General features: G+C 34.2%; 5 protein-coding genes across 5 annotated transcripts; 1 reads left to right on the top strand and 4 right to left on the bottom strand.

Moving 5' to 3' along the window:
* Window positions 1–4,845: 4,845 nt before the first annotated feature.
* On the bottom strand, window positions 4,846–6,003 carry LOC136412415 (beta sliding clamp-like). The gene has a single exon (XM_066395471.1). The coding sequence runs from the start codon at window positions 6,001–6,003 to the stop codon at window positions 4,846–4,848; it is 1,158 nt and encodes a 385-aa protein (XP_066251568.1).
* Window positions 6,004–6,616: 613 nt separating this feature from the next.
* On the bottom strand, window positions 6,617–7,498 carry LOC136412414 (RNA polymerase sigma factor RpoH-like). The gene has a single exon (XM_066395470.1). It carries the CDS (start codon window positions 7,496–7,498, stop codon window positions 6,617–6,619), a length of 882 nt encoding a protein of 293 aa, XP_066251567.1.
* A 329-nt stretch (window positions 7,499–7,827) lies between these two features.
* LOC136412412 (uncharacterized) lies at window positions 7,828–9,636 on the bottom strand. The gene is made up of 2 exons (XM_066395469.1): window positions 9,341–9,636; window positions 7,828–8,581 (listed from the first exon to the last, which is right to left on the bottom strand). Exons 1-2 carry the CDS (start codon window positions 9,634–9,636, stop codon window positions 7,828–7,830), a joined length of 1,050 nt encoding a protein of 349 aa, XP_066251566.1.
* Window positions 9,637–9,657: 21 nt separating this feature from the next.
* Window positions 9,658–11,142, bottom strand: LOC136412411 (DNA polymerase III subunit gamma-like). Its single transcript, XM_066395468.1, has one exon. The coding sequence runs from the start codon at window positions 11,140–11,142 to the stop codon at window positions 9,658–9,660; it is 1,485 nt and encodes a 494-aa protein (XP_066251565.1).
* Window positions 11,143–15,768: 4,626 nt separating this feature from the next.
* Window positions 15,769–16,962, top strand: LOC136412410 (dihydrofolate synthase/folylpolyglutamate synthase-like). The gene has a single exon (XM_066395467.1). The coding sequence runs from the start codon at window positions 15,769–15,771 to the stop codon at window positions 16,960–16,962; it is 1,194 nt and encodes a 397-aa protein (XP_066251564.1).
* Window positions 16,963–17,420: the final 458 nt, after the last annotated feature.

The following is a 17,420-nucleotide window of genomic DNA, read 5'->3' as shown; positions in this document are numbered from 1 at the left end:
CCTACCAGAAGGATGTCATCCCAGCGCCCAGACACTGGGATCCAGGAATTTTGATTGGGCACTAAGTTGGTAAGCATAAAAGTGGCTGATCTTATGTTAAAACACAACGTTCTTGATGAGATTACGGCAAGGCTGGGTTCCAGACTGGAATGACACCATTTGCTGTGCAGTTTACCTTCAAGAATGAATGTTCGTACAGTTGGTGCGACCCGAAAGTCGTGATTTTGTGATGGTAAAATTCCATCTTCCCTAGACATCGTGGGTAATGTATGTCTCACATTTTAGAGAGTGGCAACCTCTAGGATGCAAGCATGAGATAAAAGCAGGTAACACTAAACCTTATAGTGAATCCCTGCAAACAGAGTTAGATATGGTTACGAGAGGAACCAATGCCTGAATTGTCGTAACGAACGATATGCGAAATAAGGTTGGTTAACGCATAGACCAAAAGGTACGGAGAAAGTGGATAATTAGAACTTGACTGGTCTGATTAAGATGTTTCCCATCTCCCGGCAAAAAGTTGGAACCTAAGTCTAACATGAAACAATTTCATGGAACGGAGTAACATTATAGATGCTCTTATTCTTTAAGCAGGGAGCCACCCGTATGCACCTATAATGAGGGATTGTCTAAGAAGCCAAGGCCTAAAGTAATGTTTAGGATATGCTGACGTGGACACTGTAATTTGGAAGGTAAAGTTGTGAGTAGTGGTTAATATGTTATGAGCCAACATTAAGTGTTAGGTATGTATGAATACGACTTCTCTAGTAATATAGAGAATGCTGTATTTAAGCTATAAAAACAAATTTACCAAGCTTTGAAATGTTAATTACATGGAGAAGTACGTATGACAAACACCAAGTTAGAGAGAAGCCGGATGTGGTGAAAGTCACTAGTCCGGTTTTGAAGTCGAGTGGGGAGAGGTGACTTTCTCCACTTAGATAACTGGATTTAATCCTGAGGTAAGTCAAAATGAAATCAATAAAGCATATCAAAATTTAATGAAATTAGTTCACCCAGATAAGGGAGGCTCGGAATATTTTGCACAAAAGTTAAACGCAGCACGTGACAGGTTGCTGAAGAGGTAATTAATATTGCTTTAAAGTTTTTATTTGTGCGTAAAGGATAAGTTGCTACAATAAAAAAATAAGATAAAAGTAGCAATGGACATGTGTTCAGAAAGGTTTAAGTTATGCAGGAAGATAACAAAAAAGAAGTAATAAAAGAAGAAAAAGGCATATTAGGGTGGATAGAATATAGACTGCCTATATTTTCTTTTCTAAAACACACCGCTTCTTATCAAGTACCAAAAAACTTAAATTATGCTTGGAACTTTGGCTCTTTGGCTGGTATAGCGCTAATTTTACAAATAATAACAGGTATATTTCTTGCTATGCACTACACTCCGCATGTTGATTATGCGTTTAATAGTGTAGAGCGCATAATGCGGGATGTGAATTACGGGTGGTTAATACGCTACACTCACGCTGTTGGAGCATCACTTTTCTTTATGGTAGTTTATATTCATATAATGCGTGGATTATATTACGGATCTTACAAGAGACCACGAGAGATGGTGTGGTTTGTTGGTATATTTATATTTTTTGCAATGATGGCAACTGCCTTTATGGGATATGTTCTTCCCTGGGGACAAATGAGTTTCTGGGGTGCAACAGTTATAACCAACTTATTTTCTGCTATACCTTTAGTTGGCAATAAAATAGTTATATGGTTATGGGGTGGTTTTTCCGTTGATAATCCAACTCTTAACCGTTTTTTCGCTCTGCATTATCTTCTGCCTTTTGTTATTATTGCTTTAGCTATGCTTCATGTGATAGCTCTGCATAGGTTTGGCTCTGGTAACCCAAGTGGAGTGGAGGTAAAATCAGATAAGGATACCATTCCTCTCTATCCTTATTATATAGTCAAGGATTGCATAACTTTTGGTCTATTTTTTGTAGTTTTGTTTGCATTTGTTTTCTATGCTCCTAATTATCTTGGACATCCAGACAATTATATAGAAGCTGACTCTATGGTCACTCCGGTACATATAGTGCCAGAGTGGTATTTTTTACCTTTTTATGCAATGCTACGTTCAATTCCAGATAAACTTACTGGTGTGCTTACCATGTTTGCATCTATTTTAGTGTGGTTTTTGTTACCTTGGCTTGATAGATCAAAAGTTAAAAGTGGTGCTTATCGCCCGGTATTCAAGAAATTTTTTTGGGTTTTTGCAATAAATTTTGCACTTCTTGCCTGGCTTGGAGGACAAGAGGTGAAAGAGCCTTACATCACTATGAGTAGGCTATCTACTCTTTATTACTTTGCATACTTTGTGATAGTTTTACCACTGCTTAGTAAGTATGAAAAGCCAAAAGAACCACCAAAAACCTTAAGTGATTCTGTGCCGGAGATGAGGTGATGTCAATTCAAAGCAGATCTCTTACAAAATTCTCTGTCATCCCAGAACTCTCTTCTGTCATCCCAGAGCCCTCTTTTGTCATCCCAGTGCTTGACACTGGGATCCAGAAAAAAAATAAATGGATTCCAGCATCATGTACACAACTGTATGAACGTTGTATACAACACACAGTGTCATTCCACTATCTTCCGTTGTCATCCCAGTGCTTGACACTGGGATCCAGATATAAAAATACTTACAAATCATACAATGGACAACAGATTCTAGGAGTGCATGATAACCATAATGTCAGTGATGAAATAAGCTGGATTCCAGTGTCAGCTACTTGCATGACATCAATTCGAAATTTACTAAAACAGTGGTTATGCATGGGATCTAATGTATTTGCAATCTTCTGCATGTTATTTCTATCTAGTCTTATATCTGCAGAAGAATTTAAATCATCACCAAATAAGAAAATAGACTGGAAATTTGATGGAATTGTCGGATCTTTCGATAGAGAGTCAATTCAGCGTGGCTATAAAGTGTATAAAGAAGTCTGTGCTGCTTGTCATTCAATGAATAGGGTAGCATTTCGTAATTTGCAAGATGTTGGTTTTTCTGAAGAAGATGTAAAACAGATTGCAGCTTCTTATCAAGTTAAAGATGGCCCAAATGATTTGGGTGAAATGTTCGATAGACCTGGAATACCTTCGGATTATTTTATTGCACCTTTTGATACAAAAGAAGCAGCTGCAGCAAGCAACAATGGTGCAGTCCCACCAGACTTATCATTAATTATTAAAGCAAGGCATGATGGTGCAAATTATGTCTATTCATTGTTAACAGGCTATCAAAACGGCGAACACGATGAAAATGATTTATATTTTAATTCGTATTTTCCAACAGGCAGATTAGCTATGGCGCCACCACTTTCTGAAGGAATGGTGGAATATGATGGTGCAAGGCAAGCCACAGTTGAAAATATGGCGTATGATGTGATAAATTTTTTACAATGGGCAGCAGAGCCAGAATTAGAGCGCCGGCATAAACTTGGATTAAAAGTAGTGGCGTATTTTATAATTTTAACGGTGTTTTTTGTATTAACTAACAACAAAGTTTGGAGCAAGCTCTATAAAAAGAAGTGATAGTCAATTTTGCCTCAAGCACAATGGTTGTCATCCAAGTAGCTAACACTGGTTCCTTTATGACAGTGTCATCCGAGTAGCTGACACTGGGATGGCTTTGTCGCATCGTACCTTATACGGTAATAATTTACGATAAATTCATGTAGCCATTTCGAATTTAGCCATACCAATGTCAGTAAATTTATTAAGCAAATAGCACTTAATGAGCAGTTCTTTTTCACGATTTATAGCTCTTTTCATAGAAGTCCGGATGTGATAAGGATAGATAATGATAAGGAGGTTGAATGCCAGCAGCATATAGTTATTGATTTAAGAAAAAAAGCAATGGAGGCGCTAGACGAAGGAGAAAGCAGAGAAGCAGTGGCAGCAAGATTTAAGATTGGACGAACTACTTTATGGGAGTGGCAGCACTGTAGGCTTGACCATAAATTATGTTAAGATAGAAAATGACTATTTTAGATAGAGCTTGATGTAATGCAGTGCGATACAAAATAACGGTAGAATATAATGGTAGTAATTTCTCTGGTTGGCAAAAACAGCAACACTCTGCTAACTCAATCCAGGAGAAGATAGAAAATGCTATATTTAATTTTAGTGGTGAGAAAGTTACTTTGTACTGTGGTGGCAGGACTGATGCAGGAGTTCATGCTTTAGGACAAGTTGCTCATTTTGATATGGAAAAGGAATTTGAGCTTTATAGAATAAGGAATGCAATAAACTATCATTTAAAATCAATTCCTATAGTCGTGCTTAATGCAAAAGTTGTAGATGATGCGTTTCACGCACGGTTTTCAGCAAAAAAAAGATATTACGAATATAGAATAGTTAATCGCTATGCTCCTGCCGCTCTGGAGACGGGTTATGTATGGCAAGTGTTTAGCCCACTTGATGTAAATATTATGCGTGAAGCTGCTAAACATCTACTTGGAAAACATGACCTTTCAAGTTTCCGTTCAAAAGATTGTCAAGCCGCAAATCCGATAAGAACAATTGATGATATCGATATAATACAAAATGGGAATCATATACACATCAAAATATCTGCTATTTCCTTTTTACATAACCAAGTGAGGATTATTGTGGGTACTTTAGTTGAATTTGGAAAAAATAGAACCAATCCGCAAGAAATGCTAAATATATTAAACCAATGCAAAAGAAGTGCCGCTGGAGTTACTGCACCACCTTTTGGCTTATATTTGGTAAAGATAGATTACTAATTTAATAAAAGCTAGTGAAATAAGTGCCATACCGCCACGGTATCTCCAGATTCCGCTAACAAGCAGCGAGATGACGAGTTTAAGTTCTCATTGGCATTACTACATATAATGCACTTGAATCGTCTTCATCAGTGATAATTGTAGCACTATTACCATCGGCTAAGCTAAACTTACATTTATTTTTTATGCAGGATAGAACATCAAGTAAATAACGCGAGTTGAACCCTATTTCTATAGGGGCTTCATTGTAGTCCACTTCTATGGATTCAGTTGCATCACTGCACTCTTGGGAGTTTGAATGCAGAGTTAGCAGCTTTTCTTGTAGTGAGAATTTAATAGATTTTACTTTATCAGATACAACAACGGAAACTCGATCTATAACGTCTGAAAGTTTTTTACTTTCAATAATCATATGCTTATCTTGAGATGCTGGAATAACTGCTTTATAATTTGGAAAAGTTCCATCTATTAATTTTGATATTAGAATATATTCACCGCATGTAAACTTGATTTTTCTGTCTGAGAGTTCTACTTTAATTTCATTACAATCGTCCAATATTTTTAACAGCTCCATAACAGTTTTACGTGGAATGATCACACCAAATTCGCCATTGATGTTCCCAGGCTTTGGCCTCTTTATACATGATAAACGATGGCCATCAGTTGCAACGCAGTACAGAAATTGCTCATCTGTATGTAGATATATTCCATTTAAATTATACCTTGTATCATCTAGTGATACAGCAAATTTTGTTTTAGTTAATAAGTCTATCAGGTCTGTATTTAGTAGAGTAAAATCATGTTTATAATTGTCTTCTTCAAGAGCAGGAAAGCTGCTTGAAACTACATTCGGTAAAGAAAAGTTTGCATTTCCGCAAGACATCAATAATTTTCCTTGGTTGTTTACTTCAAAATTGACATCCAAATCAGCGGGTAACTTCTTCACTATGTCATGTAAAGTATGCGCTGAAATTTTTACTTCTCCTTCTGTTAATACGGTTGCAGCAAGTGAGGCAAACATTGAAATGTCAAGATCAGTTGCCATTAATTTTATGCTGCCGTGTTGTGCTTTGATATTTATACACGCCAAAACATCTATTGCATTACGCCTTTCAACCACTCCACTGACTCTGGATAATGTATTTAAAAGACTTGTGCGGCTCACGCTAAAACGCATCTGCTCGCACACAGAATTTTGCTTTTTGATTTCTGTATCTACACCTGCAACCTCTGACATTGCTAACTCTCAAAAATATATTTTAAATGATATCCACATCCCATATAAAGTAAAGTGCTATTTACATTTCCATTGAAAGAGTAGTCTAGTTTATACTATAGCTGGGTATTCTGTTACAATAATTTACCTTGTATGGCATAAATCATGCATTTTTTGATACGCTTTTTGAAAACCAAGTAGGGAATAAGTATCATCAATGGTCACTGTTTTTGTTTTTCCATTAACTACCATTGATAATCCCTGCTTCATTTTTAGAATGAGATCTTGATCTATTTTTGTATGCTCTGCCCACGCAAAACTTCCCTGTATTATGGGCAGTGTATATTTAATTTTTTTGTCGATATTGAGAGCTACAGGCTCCTTATCATACTGAAAACCAGAGGTAACGCTTACCTCATCTGCTTTTTTATCAACATAACTAACCATTACATACGGCTTGCGATTGGTTGTATAATATTCGCTTTTTTTTTTAGGATAGGATACAATATAACATACTTTCTCTCCATCTTCCAATGCAGTATACACGAGCCAATCTTTATATTTTTCCTTCAATTGTACATCACTAACCGATGCAAAAGCGCCTATCGAAAAAAATATTAGAAATATAAAAAAACTACGCATGCAAACCAAATTTCAAACTTTCAGATTGTATATATTGTTTTACCTTAGCCATCGCCTGCTCAGCCAACTGCCTTATTCTTTCTCTTGAAACACAATATTTTTTACTAAGTTCATCCAGAGTTTGAATGTTTTCAGACAAATATCTACTGATAAAAATGTCTCTTGCCCTTTCGTTGAGGCTTACTAGTGCATTGTTTAAAATTGTTTCTTTTAATTCTTTTTCTTCATGATTCTGATAGGTTACTTCTTGACTGACCAAGTTACATGGGATCATATCTTGTAACTCCCTTTTAGAGTCATCACCTATTTTTATGCAATCGTTTAGCGACTGATCCTTACAAGCCATACGGTAATTCATCTGCAGAACGTCTCCTTCGGATACAGAAAGCTCATTAGATATTGCTTTTATTTCTTCATTATTTAAGGTTTCCCTGTTTGTATACTGTAAAATTCTTTTTTTTATTTTACGTAAACTAAAAAACAATCTTCTTTGTGCTTGCGTTGTACCTATTTTCACAAACGACCAAGATTTCAATATAAAGTCTTTTATTGAAGCTTCAATCCACCACACCGCATAAGTTGAAAAACGAAACCCTAAATCAGGATTAAACTTTTTCACTGCATGCATTAAACCCATATTTCCTTCCATGACCAGGTCCATCAACAATAGTCCATAATTTTTGAATTTCATTGCAATTTTCACTACCAAATTCAAATGGCTGGTAATCAATTCATGAGCAGAAGAAACATCCTTATATTGGTTCCAATTTTTTGCTAATCGTACCTCTTCCTCTTGAGACAGCATAGGAAATTTTTGCACCCTAGCAATATATTGCATGAGATTGGTTCTGCTATCGACACATAAGTTTGCCATTGAGGTCAACATAACAACTTAAATTAAAACTTCATGCATATAATATATTGATTTTCCAGCAAAAATTCAAGCTTTGATTTGAAAAAAGTACAAATTTTCCATCTAATTTCTTGGAGACAGTAGGCCGCAGTGTTAGCTAATTGGATAATATTATGTAACTTTAGATGATATTCTATCAACACAATGGTGAACGTTATAGCTTAAACACATAGCAAATAGTGTTATTCCAGTGCCTTGACACTGGAATCCACATTTCTTTTTCTAGATCCCAGTGTCATGCTACTTGAATGACAAGAAAAAACCCACTGGGATAACAAGACTGAGATAGACTAAAAATTAAACGCTACTCCAGCTTCTGCACCAACAGTGCTGTAAAGAACTTTGTATGCGCCTGCATCAGTAACCTGTTTGGTTGAATCTTTAGGATCTGTTTTTTTTCCATCAAAATTAGCACCATAAGAACCGAAATAACGAGCTCCAGCATAAAGTTTGACTTCTGGAGTTACATCATAACTAACACCAGCTTTTACTTGACCAGCAAAACCAAATTTACTTTTTTGATCATTCACAGCGGGTTCCAAAGGAGTGCTAATATACGCTGCACCAACACCAACACCAATGTATGGAGTGATAGGCATATCTTCAATTGCTATATCGTAATACACGTTCACTAATCCTGAAATTGCTGTTACACTGTCTGCAATAGTATTTGCTGGGTCAAATGTTACATCTTTAACATCATTTTTGTTTAGGTATGAATAAACTCCTTCAACATCAACCCTGATGTCGTCCATTTTGTAACCAAATGCACCACCACCAGCTATAAAAGATGGTTTTAATGGACTGTAATCACTCTTGTCTTTCTTATAGGTAATACCATCAACTTTTGTGAAAAGAGGTAAAAATTCACCGTTGTATTGCAAACGAACGTAGTAGCTAGTTTCTTCATCACTTATTGGACCAACAGGATCTGAAAAAGCAGAGTTTGATAAACTTAGCAACGTTGCTAAAGCGGCTGCTGAAAAAAACTTTTTATAATGCATAATTGTCCTCGTAAAAAAATTAAAATTCCACTTTAGCAGTCTAAGTAACAACTAAAGTTAAGTCAAGTGCTAACTTAATAACACAAAATATTCTACATTTTAACTAATTTTTAGGAGAAGACAAAGATTTTATTAATAGACTTCTTGCATAACCATATAATATTGGGAATAGAAACGAAAAAACTTGCTTGACAAGCCTCGCCAGCGCCCTTATCATGAAACTGAAGGTATTCAGTTATCTTCATCTGTGCAGATTAAACAGCAAGAAAACAACGTAGTTGGCGTCTTATTTTTAATTTTTTGCACTATGTGCACCTTATGTCTTCACAACATTTCTGGGTTTTTACCTATATAAGCTGAAACGCGCTTATAAGTCGTTTAAGACAGTATAGTACGCCAATTTGCAGGATTAGAGAGTGACAACTAGCTAACACGGGATTTCTTTTGCCTTTTTTTCTGCTTAGTAAATTTCTTAAACATTTAAACTAAGGTGAGTTGCATTTAAAAGCAGCTAAATTGCAGTGTTTTAGACTTAAAAAACGCCAATACTGAAAATAGACAATGACTAGGGCTTCTTTTGCCTTTTTTTTCGTTTGGTAAATTTCTTAAATATTTATAGCTAAACGACAACCGTCATCCCAGCGGGATCTGGAGATACCGCGGCGGTATGACGTAGGGCTGTGCTAACTATAGGTGCATTATATGAAGAAGTACTAGCGTTGGAAATATTAGAAAAAAAATACTTACACTAAAAGAAACTTCAGTAGTATAGAAATAAATTCAAAAAGGAAGTTTAAACCCAGGTGGTAAACCCATCATACCTGCAAGATCAGGAGTTGCATTTGCCATATCTTCTTCTGCTTTTTTAACGGCATCATTAAACGCTGCTGTTACTAAATCCTCTACTATATCTTTTTCCTCATTTCTCATAAGCTCTAAGTCTATGTTCATCTTTTTAGCTTTATAGCTACCTATTTTTATGACTTCCACTAATACAGAAACTTTGCCACCACCAGAAATACCTTGAAACTCTTTTCCAATATATTTTTCTTGAGCTTCTGCAAGCTTTTTTTGCATCTCTTGCACTTGTTTCATTATTTGACTAAGATCCACAACTTACTCCTTATTTTCTATATTAACTACTTTTGCACCTTTAAACGTGTCAAGTATATCCTTAACTGCAGGTGCATAATTTAAATTACTCACTTCCCTGTTTATATAACCCGTATCAACTGTAATAACCCACTCCCGCTGAGTCACCTGGTTTAAGTAATTTTTTAAATCATTGCAAAAATTACTATCCAACTTAGATACAGCTTTTAATTTTAAATATCCAGGTTTACAATCTATTAATTGTAGATTATTACACAGTTGTTTGTAAAGATAAATTTGGTTACTCCGCCTTAATAGTTGCAAAACTTTGTCAAAATCATAATTTTGTTGCTGTTCATTTCTTACATTACGCGTATTTTCCGGCTGTGCATTCTGCGAAAGAATTTTTTTGACCACCTGTTCCGGAGAAGGCAGATCAGAAAGATAACAGAGGCTAATTAACATCATTTCAGCAGCAACATCGTTGCATGTTGAAGTTTTTACATCTTGAATACCTTTAAGCAACATCTTCCACAATCTCGAAAAAAATATTAAAGATCTCTTTATACTTAAATCTTTTATCCTATTCTTTTCATGCTCTGTAACTGCATTATCAATCTCTTTTGTAATCAAAAAACGGCATACTAACTGAATTGTTTGCAATAGACCTTCAAAAATACTAAGTGGGTTTGCTGTTTTTATCGCCTTGTCAAACACTGATAGAGCTTTCTGTAAATCACCTTCTAATATTGCCCCTAATAGATCGAATATAATATCTTTATCCACTAGGCCAAGTATGTCTGTCACATTTTTAGTGGATATTGCACCATCTTTGCTATATAGCACTGCTTGATTCATCAAAAACAAGGCGTTACGCATTGAATTTCCAGAATGTCGTGCAATTAATTCTAATGCTCCCTTTTCAATGGAATAACTCTCTTTTTGTGCAACATTATTTAAACGTTCCACTATTTTAGCTACAGGAATGTTGTGTAAATCAAATCTTTGACAACGTGCAATAATAGTTATTGGTATCTTTTTTATTTCCGTAGTTGCTAAAATGAACTTTACACTAGATGGTGGCTCTTCTAGGGTTTTAAGTAATGCGTTAAATGCGCTGCTGGATAACATATGTACTTCATCTATAATGTAGACTTTGAATTTAGAGCTTATAGGTGAATAGCAAATATCTCCCAGGATTACTTTAATATCGTCAATGCTAGTGTGACTTGCCGCATCGATTTCAATTACATCTGGATGGCTTGAATTTTTTATTGCTAGACAATTTTCACATGATCCGCAAGGTTCAAAAATTGGCCCCAGGGAACAATTCAAACATAAAGCTATTATCCTTGCAGTGGTGGTTTTACCAACTCCACTACTACCAGAGAGCAGTATAGATTGTGGGATTTTGTTTAAAATAAAAGCATTTTCTAATACACGCACTAATATATCTTGACCTACTAGATCTTTGAAGCTACTAGGACGATGTTTTAATGCTATATTCATAGCCTCGGATAAAACAAATAATGAAATAGGTATGCAACCCAAAAAGGTTCTGATATGGCTGCTTCATTTCTGATCTGACCAAATTACAGAGTTTTTGCCTGCATACCTTATAAAATATTATACTTTTTTTTTTATTTAGCAAGGTATATCCTATATTAGCTCTATAATTTGATATGTTAAATTTTTTACAGTGCTATTTTGAAGTAAAAAAAAAGTTAGTTGTCATGCAAGTCACTACAAGATTGTCACTCCAATGTTTATTTATGTCATTTCAGCGCTTATTTATGTCATCCCAGTGCCTAGGCATACAGCTGTATGAATGTTGTGATATAAGAGCAATTTTTACCGAAAAGGATGTCATCCCAGTGCTTGACTACTTGGATCCAGAAAACTTAACTGTAAATGAGCGCACTAGGCAATTGTATAACAAGAACTGGATTCCAGTGTCAGCTACTTGCATGACACTACCTGCTACGCAAACTTCTGTGGACTACAAAGAAAGTTCGTACAGTTGTAGGTCAAGCCATAGAGTAACAAAAAAAGGATATTGGTATAACAAAAGAAGAACATTATGATTTTATATCATTTTCCTCTTTGTCCATTTTCACGAAAAGTTAGAGCTTTTCTAAAAGAAAAAAAATTAGGCTGTGATCTAGTGTATGAAAATCCGTGGGAAAAGCGGAATGAATTTATGGAGATCAATCCAACCGGGCAAGTACCAGTGTTAATAGATAATAACTTTGTAATAGCGGATAGTAATGCCATTTGTGAATATATAGAAGAGACTTACAATAGCGACGTCAAATTACTTGGTTCATCCACTATTATTAAGTCTAAAATACGCGCTCTAATCAATTGGTTCGATAACAAATTTTACAATGAAGTTACTAAGTATATTATGAATGAAAAAGTAATTACTAACCGCAGCCCTGACTCTAGATTTCTTCATGCAGCTCAGCATAACCTGCCTTGCCATATGGAATACATCGAACACTTAATTAACAAGAACGTTTGGCTTGCAACTGATAAGTTCACTTTAGCTGATATTACTTTAGCATCGCATATTTCCGTAATGGATTATGTAAGTAGTTTTCCATGGGAAAAAAGTAAAATTTTAAAAGAATGGTACTCCATTGTTAAATCAAAGCCTTGTTTTCGTGAGATATTATTAGAGAGGATTTCTGGTTTAATCCCTCCTAAACATTATGCTGACCTTGATTTTTAACTTATGTTAGCTTTAAAGCTATAGTCATTCCTTCATCAGTTGGAATCAATATAGAGAAATATTTTTTTTCATCTGATAATCTATTATTGAACTCCCTCATGGCATGCCATGATTTTTCTGATACTTCTTTTGGAGGCGATTCTAAAAATACTGTGTTAAACAGTAGAGTGTTATCTGCAACGATTAGCCCATCTTGTTTAATGTATGACTCTGCCCAATCTAAATACTTAGGATAACTACTTTTGTCAGCATCAATAAATATCATGTCAAATGGTGCTTTTGCTGATAATTCATTAATTTTTTCCAGTGCATCGCCTTCTATTAGAGTAATTTTATCACTTAGATTAAAAGCACTAAAATTTTTTTTTGCTATTCTTGAGTGTTGAGGATTATTTTCTATTGTATATATATGACCGTCTTTTAGTAGAGCTTTTGCCATGCAAATCGACGAGTAACCGTATAACGTGCCAATCTCAACAATACTTTTGATTTTTTGGATTTTTATAAATAAACTTAATAGCTTTCCTTCTTCAGGGCCAATTTGAATATGTTGCTTTTTTTCAAGAATACAATATTCTTCTATTTTTTTATATTCTTTTGCAAATAGATTTCTTATGTATGACAATTTTATACTAAAATTATTACGCATATATTATAAATTAGGGAGACTTAATTCATACACAATTTATAAATATAATAATATAGTTTAAAATAATAAAAACATTTATTTTAAGTTATTATTTCATAGTATAAAATTTTAAGTGACAAAAATTATTATATATCGTACTATAGTTAACTAGTATAATAAACAGTCGATTATTATGCTAGAATTAAAGGGATTGTTTATGCGCATTTCTCTTTTTAAAATATAATTTTTATAATCAATTAGAGGGGGTTATATGTCTTATACTATTGCTGGTGAAGTTGAAACGTTAAACAAAAAATCTAACAAGAATGAAGGGGTTATGTTACTACATAATCCAGCTTATCGTGAAAAGTATAAAGAACGTTTTGATGAAGCTCAGAGAAAAGTTATGGATATGGTTCAGTTTTATGATGGGACAATAGTATTAATAGAGAATAAAATCGCTATGTATTACTACACTTGGCACAGTAAAAAAAGAGAGTTTGAGCGTAAAAAACAACAAACAGTAGTGAAAAACAATGACTCAGCATAGAGTCTTTTATATGGTAAGCTACAGTGGTATTACTTCACTATAGCTTTTCCATATAATTTATCTATCACATTAGTGAAGTATTTCAGCTCTTTATACCCTCCATGTTTAACTTTATTATGCTCTATATATGATTTATCATCGTTAAGCTTGATGAAAAATATTGGAGTGGCTGTGATACCAAGTTTATTAATTGCCAGTGATTTATCATTTACGATTTTATCCATTATTTTCTTATCATTAATGCATTGGTTAAATGCATCTTGCTTTAAGTTGCTTAGTGCAGCAATTCTTTGTAGTAAAGTCAAATCACTCAAATTGGAGTAATTCCACGAATCTATTGAGTTAAAAACAGCTTTGTTAAAATTAAAGTAGTCTTCTTGTTTTTCGTAGCAATGACTTAGCATTGCAGCCTTTAGCCCTCTGTAATCCAAAGGAAAATGACGAAATATATATAACATCTTACCTGTATCTATATATTTCTCTTTAATTTTAGGAAAAACATTCTTATGAAAAAGAGAGCAGTGATAGCAAGTTAATGAAGCATATTCTATCATTAGAATTGGTGCTTTTGGATCTCCTAATAATTTATCATCGGGTAATAGTGATAGTAACTCCTTTGATGTTATTTCATTAGTTTCTTTTTGAATATGTTGGTTAACAACTGCATAAGAATTAACACTTATAAAAATTAATAAAAGTAACAGTCTAAAAATCATTACAATATAAATACTTAACTTACTAAAAAAATTATATATTTATATAAATAATGTCAAGGTAACTTTTGTTTAGCAAGGCTTTCAGCCCTGTCTTTAAATGCAGCAATTATTTTACTTTGTGTATATTTATATACTGAGTTTAATAGAGTTGAAAATGAGTTGGACTTAAACTTAAACTCTATATAAAACTTTACCATGGTTTTATTTTCATCTATGGGAATGAATTGCCATTCATTGTATAGATGTTTAAATATTCCATTTGATGATACAGCTTTTATCCAACTTTCATTTGTTCCACTTGGAGAAAGAGAAGTAACTTCTGATGTGTACCTTCCTTTAATTCCATGAAAAGCTGCGAGGAGATCCACAACCATTTGGTTGTTAATTTTTTCTTTTATATAAACGGCTTTGCACCAAGGAACAAAATCAGGATACCTTTCAACATCAATTACAATTTTGAATACTTCATTAGGCGAACATAGGAAGGTACCTTGTTCTCTGTATTGATGAAGCATAAATTTAGTACCAATCAAAAAAGGATCCGTATCTACCGTCAGCCTTAGTAGATTCCTGAGACCTGAAGTTAAGGTGGGCATCGCATATTAGTTTCCACGAAACCAGCAGAGGCAATTCCCTTGACTAGAAATTATCGCTCGGGAAATTTAACTTAACTCATAACGCATAGAACAGACCCTTAATTAATTGTAGATGATTTATACAAGGTGTGTCTATAGATATATTAAAGCTAGCGATTATTATTTAATCTTTATTAAACTTTGCATTCTAAGTATCATAGCTAATAAATATATCTTATGAACATTACTAAAGTTTTAACTATCATTGTTTTTATTGTAATTTCTTCAAGTGCTTACACTAATTGTACAGATCACAAAATTTTTGTGCATACTATGAAACAACAAGTAGACAGCATATCTACAAAAGGAAATAGAAAAAACCTAGAGCATGTACACGAAAAGCTTCAGGAGGTCATTCAGAATAATGTTAACCTCAAAGAAATATCTCGATTTGTCATGGGAAAATATTGGGTTTTGACTACCAAGAAGGAAAGGGAAGATTTCTTAAGAGAGTATGAAGTGTATCTTACACGTTTGTGCGTTAAAATTTTATCTAAATACATGAGTAATAGTGAAATGATCATAATGAGTACAAAAGCAGTTGACGATGAAACTTGCTTAATTGGCACAAGATTTTCTTACGGTGATGAAGAATTTACAAATATTGATTTTAAAGTTACTAAAAATAACAGTTCTTTCTTGATAAGTGATGTTGTAATGAGTGGAATAAGTATTGCTATTAATCAACGTTCTCAATTTAGTGAAAAAATCGACACGCATGGCATAGCAAGTGTGATAGGTGAATTAAAATGTAACAATAATCTATGATATATATGCCTCATTGGCCTAAGCCACTTGGTAGCAGGCCGAATGATTTTTCTCTTGATCGCATAAAAGGCTTTCTTAGCAAACTAGATAACCCCGAGAAAAAAATGCCTCCCGCAATTCATATAGCTGGAACTAATGGGAAAGGCTCAACACTAGCATTTATAAGATATATAATGCAAGCAGCAGGGTATAAGGTACACGCATACACTTCTCCACATTTGGTGAATTTTAATGAAAGAATAGTTATTGCAGGCAGTTATATCGACGATAATGAATTATATAGCTTGTTAGAAGAATGCCGTGCCGTAATTGCAGAACAACCTATCACTCTGTTTGAAGCTGCAACTATTGCAGCTTTTTTAGCTTTTTCTCGTCATAAAGCCGATATAACTTTAGTTGAAGTGGGTATGGGTGGAAGGCTTGATGCAACAAATGTTATAGATAATCCGATTTTAACAATCATTACTTCCATTGCACTTGATCATACAGAATATCTTGGCCCTACTGTAGAAACCATAGCAGGTGAAAAAGCTGGAATAATGAAACCTAATATTCCTTGTGTAATAGCACCACAAAAAAAGTCTATAATGAATACACTAGAATTCCATGCAATAAATAAGAAATCTCCTCTGTATAGAGGAGGCCTTGAATGGAATTGCAAAAAAAAGAACAACAAAATGGTTTTTCAATCAGCTATTCAATCAATAGAATTTCCTTTGCCATCTTTAAAGGGTGATCATCAGGTGATTAATGCAGGCAATGCTATTGCAGCATGTAGTATTTTAAGTGGAAAGTATGAATTTGATATTGGAGAAGAGGATATCACTTCAGGTTTACAGTGCACTTATTGGCCTGCACGGCTAGAGTCTATAAAAGAAGGTAATTTAATTTTCCTACTACCGAAAGATTGGCAATTATTTTTAGATGGTGCGCACAATAATGATGGTGCTAGAGTACTATCTCAGTGGGTAAAAGATAATTTTGCTGAAGGTATTTATATGGTTTTTGGTGTTACTCGTAACAGAAATGTGGAAGAGTTCTTAGAGCACTTAAAGCCATATATCAAGCTACTATGTGCGGTTTGTGTTAAGTCTGAACCTAAAGCAACAAATACAAATTTGATTAGGGAAAAAGCCAATAACATAGGAATAAAAGCAGTTGAATGTGAATCAATTGGCGATGCAATATCAAATCACATATTAAAAGCCTCTACCCAAAACGTCAAAACCATACTAATCTGTGGCTCATTGTTCCTAGCTAGAGATTTGAGTACGGAGAATAATCAACCCACTTCATGAGCTGAGGTGTTAAAAGCACCATCAGGATCTATAGTACTGCTTGGCTTTTCGGTTAACATTCCTACAGGTGCTCTTTGTTCAGTACCCCTTCCTTCAGTTTTCACAAGATCTACAACCTTTCTCTCGTAGATCTCAGTTGCTAACTGTAATAATAAAATGCACCCTAATACCACAGCAAACCCAATGAGTATTTTACTGTCTACACAACTAGATTGATATTGTAATGTCAAACCAGCACCCAACAAAATACAAGGAAGATAAAATAAATATTGAGAAGTGAAAGTCAAAAATTTATATTTTCTACTTTTAAACATTTCCTCTTTTAGCTCTTCTTGATCTAAGTTTTCGCCTTGTTCTTGTTGAGTATTCTGCAGGTCTACAATTTTTTTAACTAAAGAAAAAGTAAGATAAGTTGTTAAGAAAAAAGTTGTAACAGCTGTTATTAGACTAGCACTAAA

Source organism: Euwallacea similis, chromosome 12, assembly GCF_039881205.1.
Source record: "Euwallacea similis isolate ESF13 chromosome 12, ESF131.1, whole genome shotgun sequence".
Classification (NCBI taxonomy): domain Eukaryota; kingdom Metazoa; phylum Arthropoda; class Insecta; order Coleoptera; family Curculionidae; genus Euwallacea; species Euwallacea similis.
This window is presented reverse-complemented; position numbering and strand designations above follow the sequence as displayed.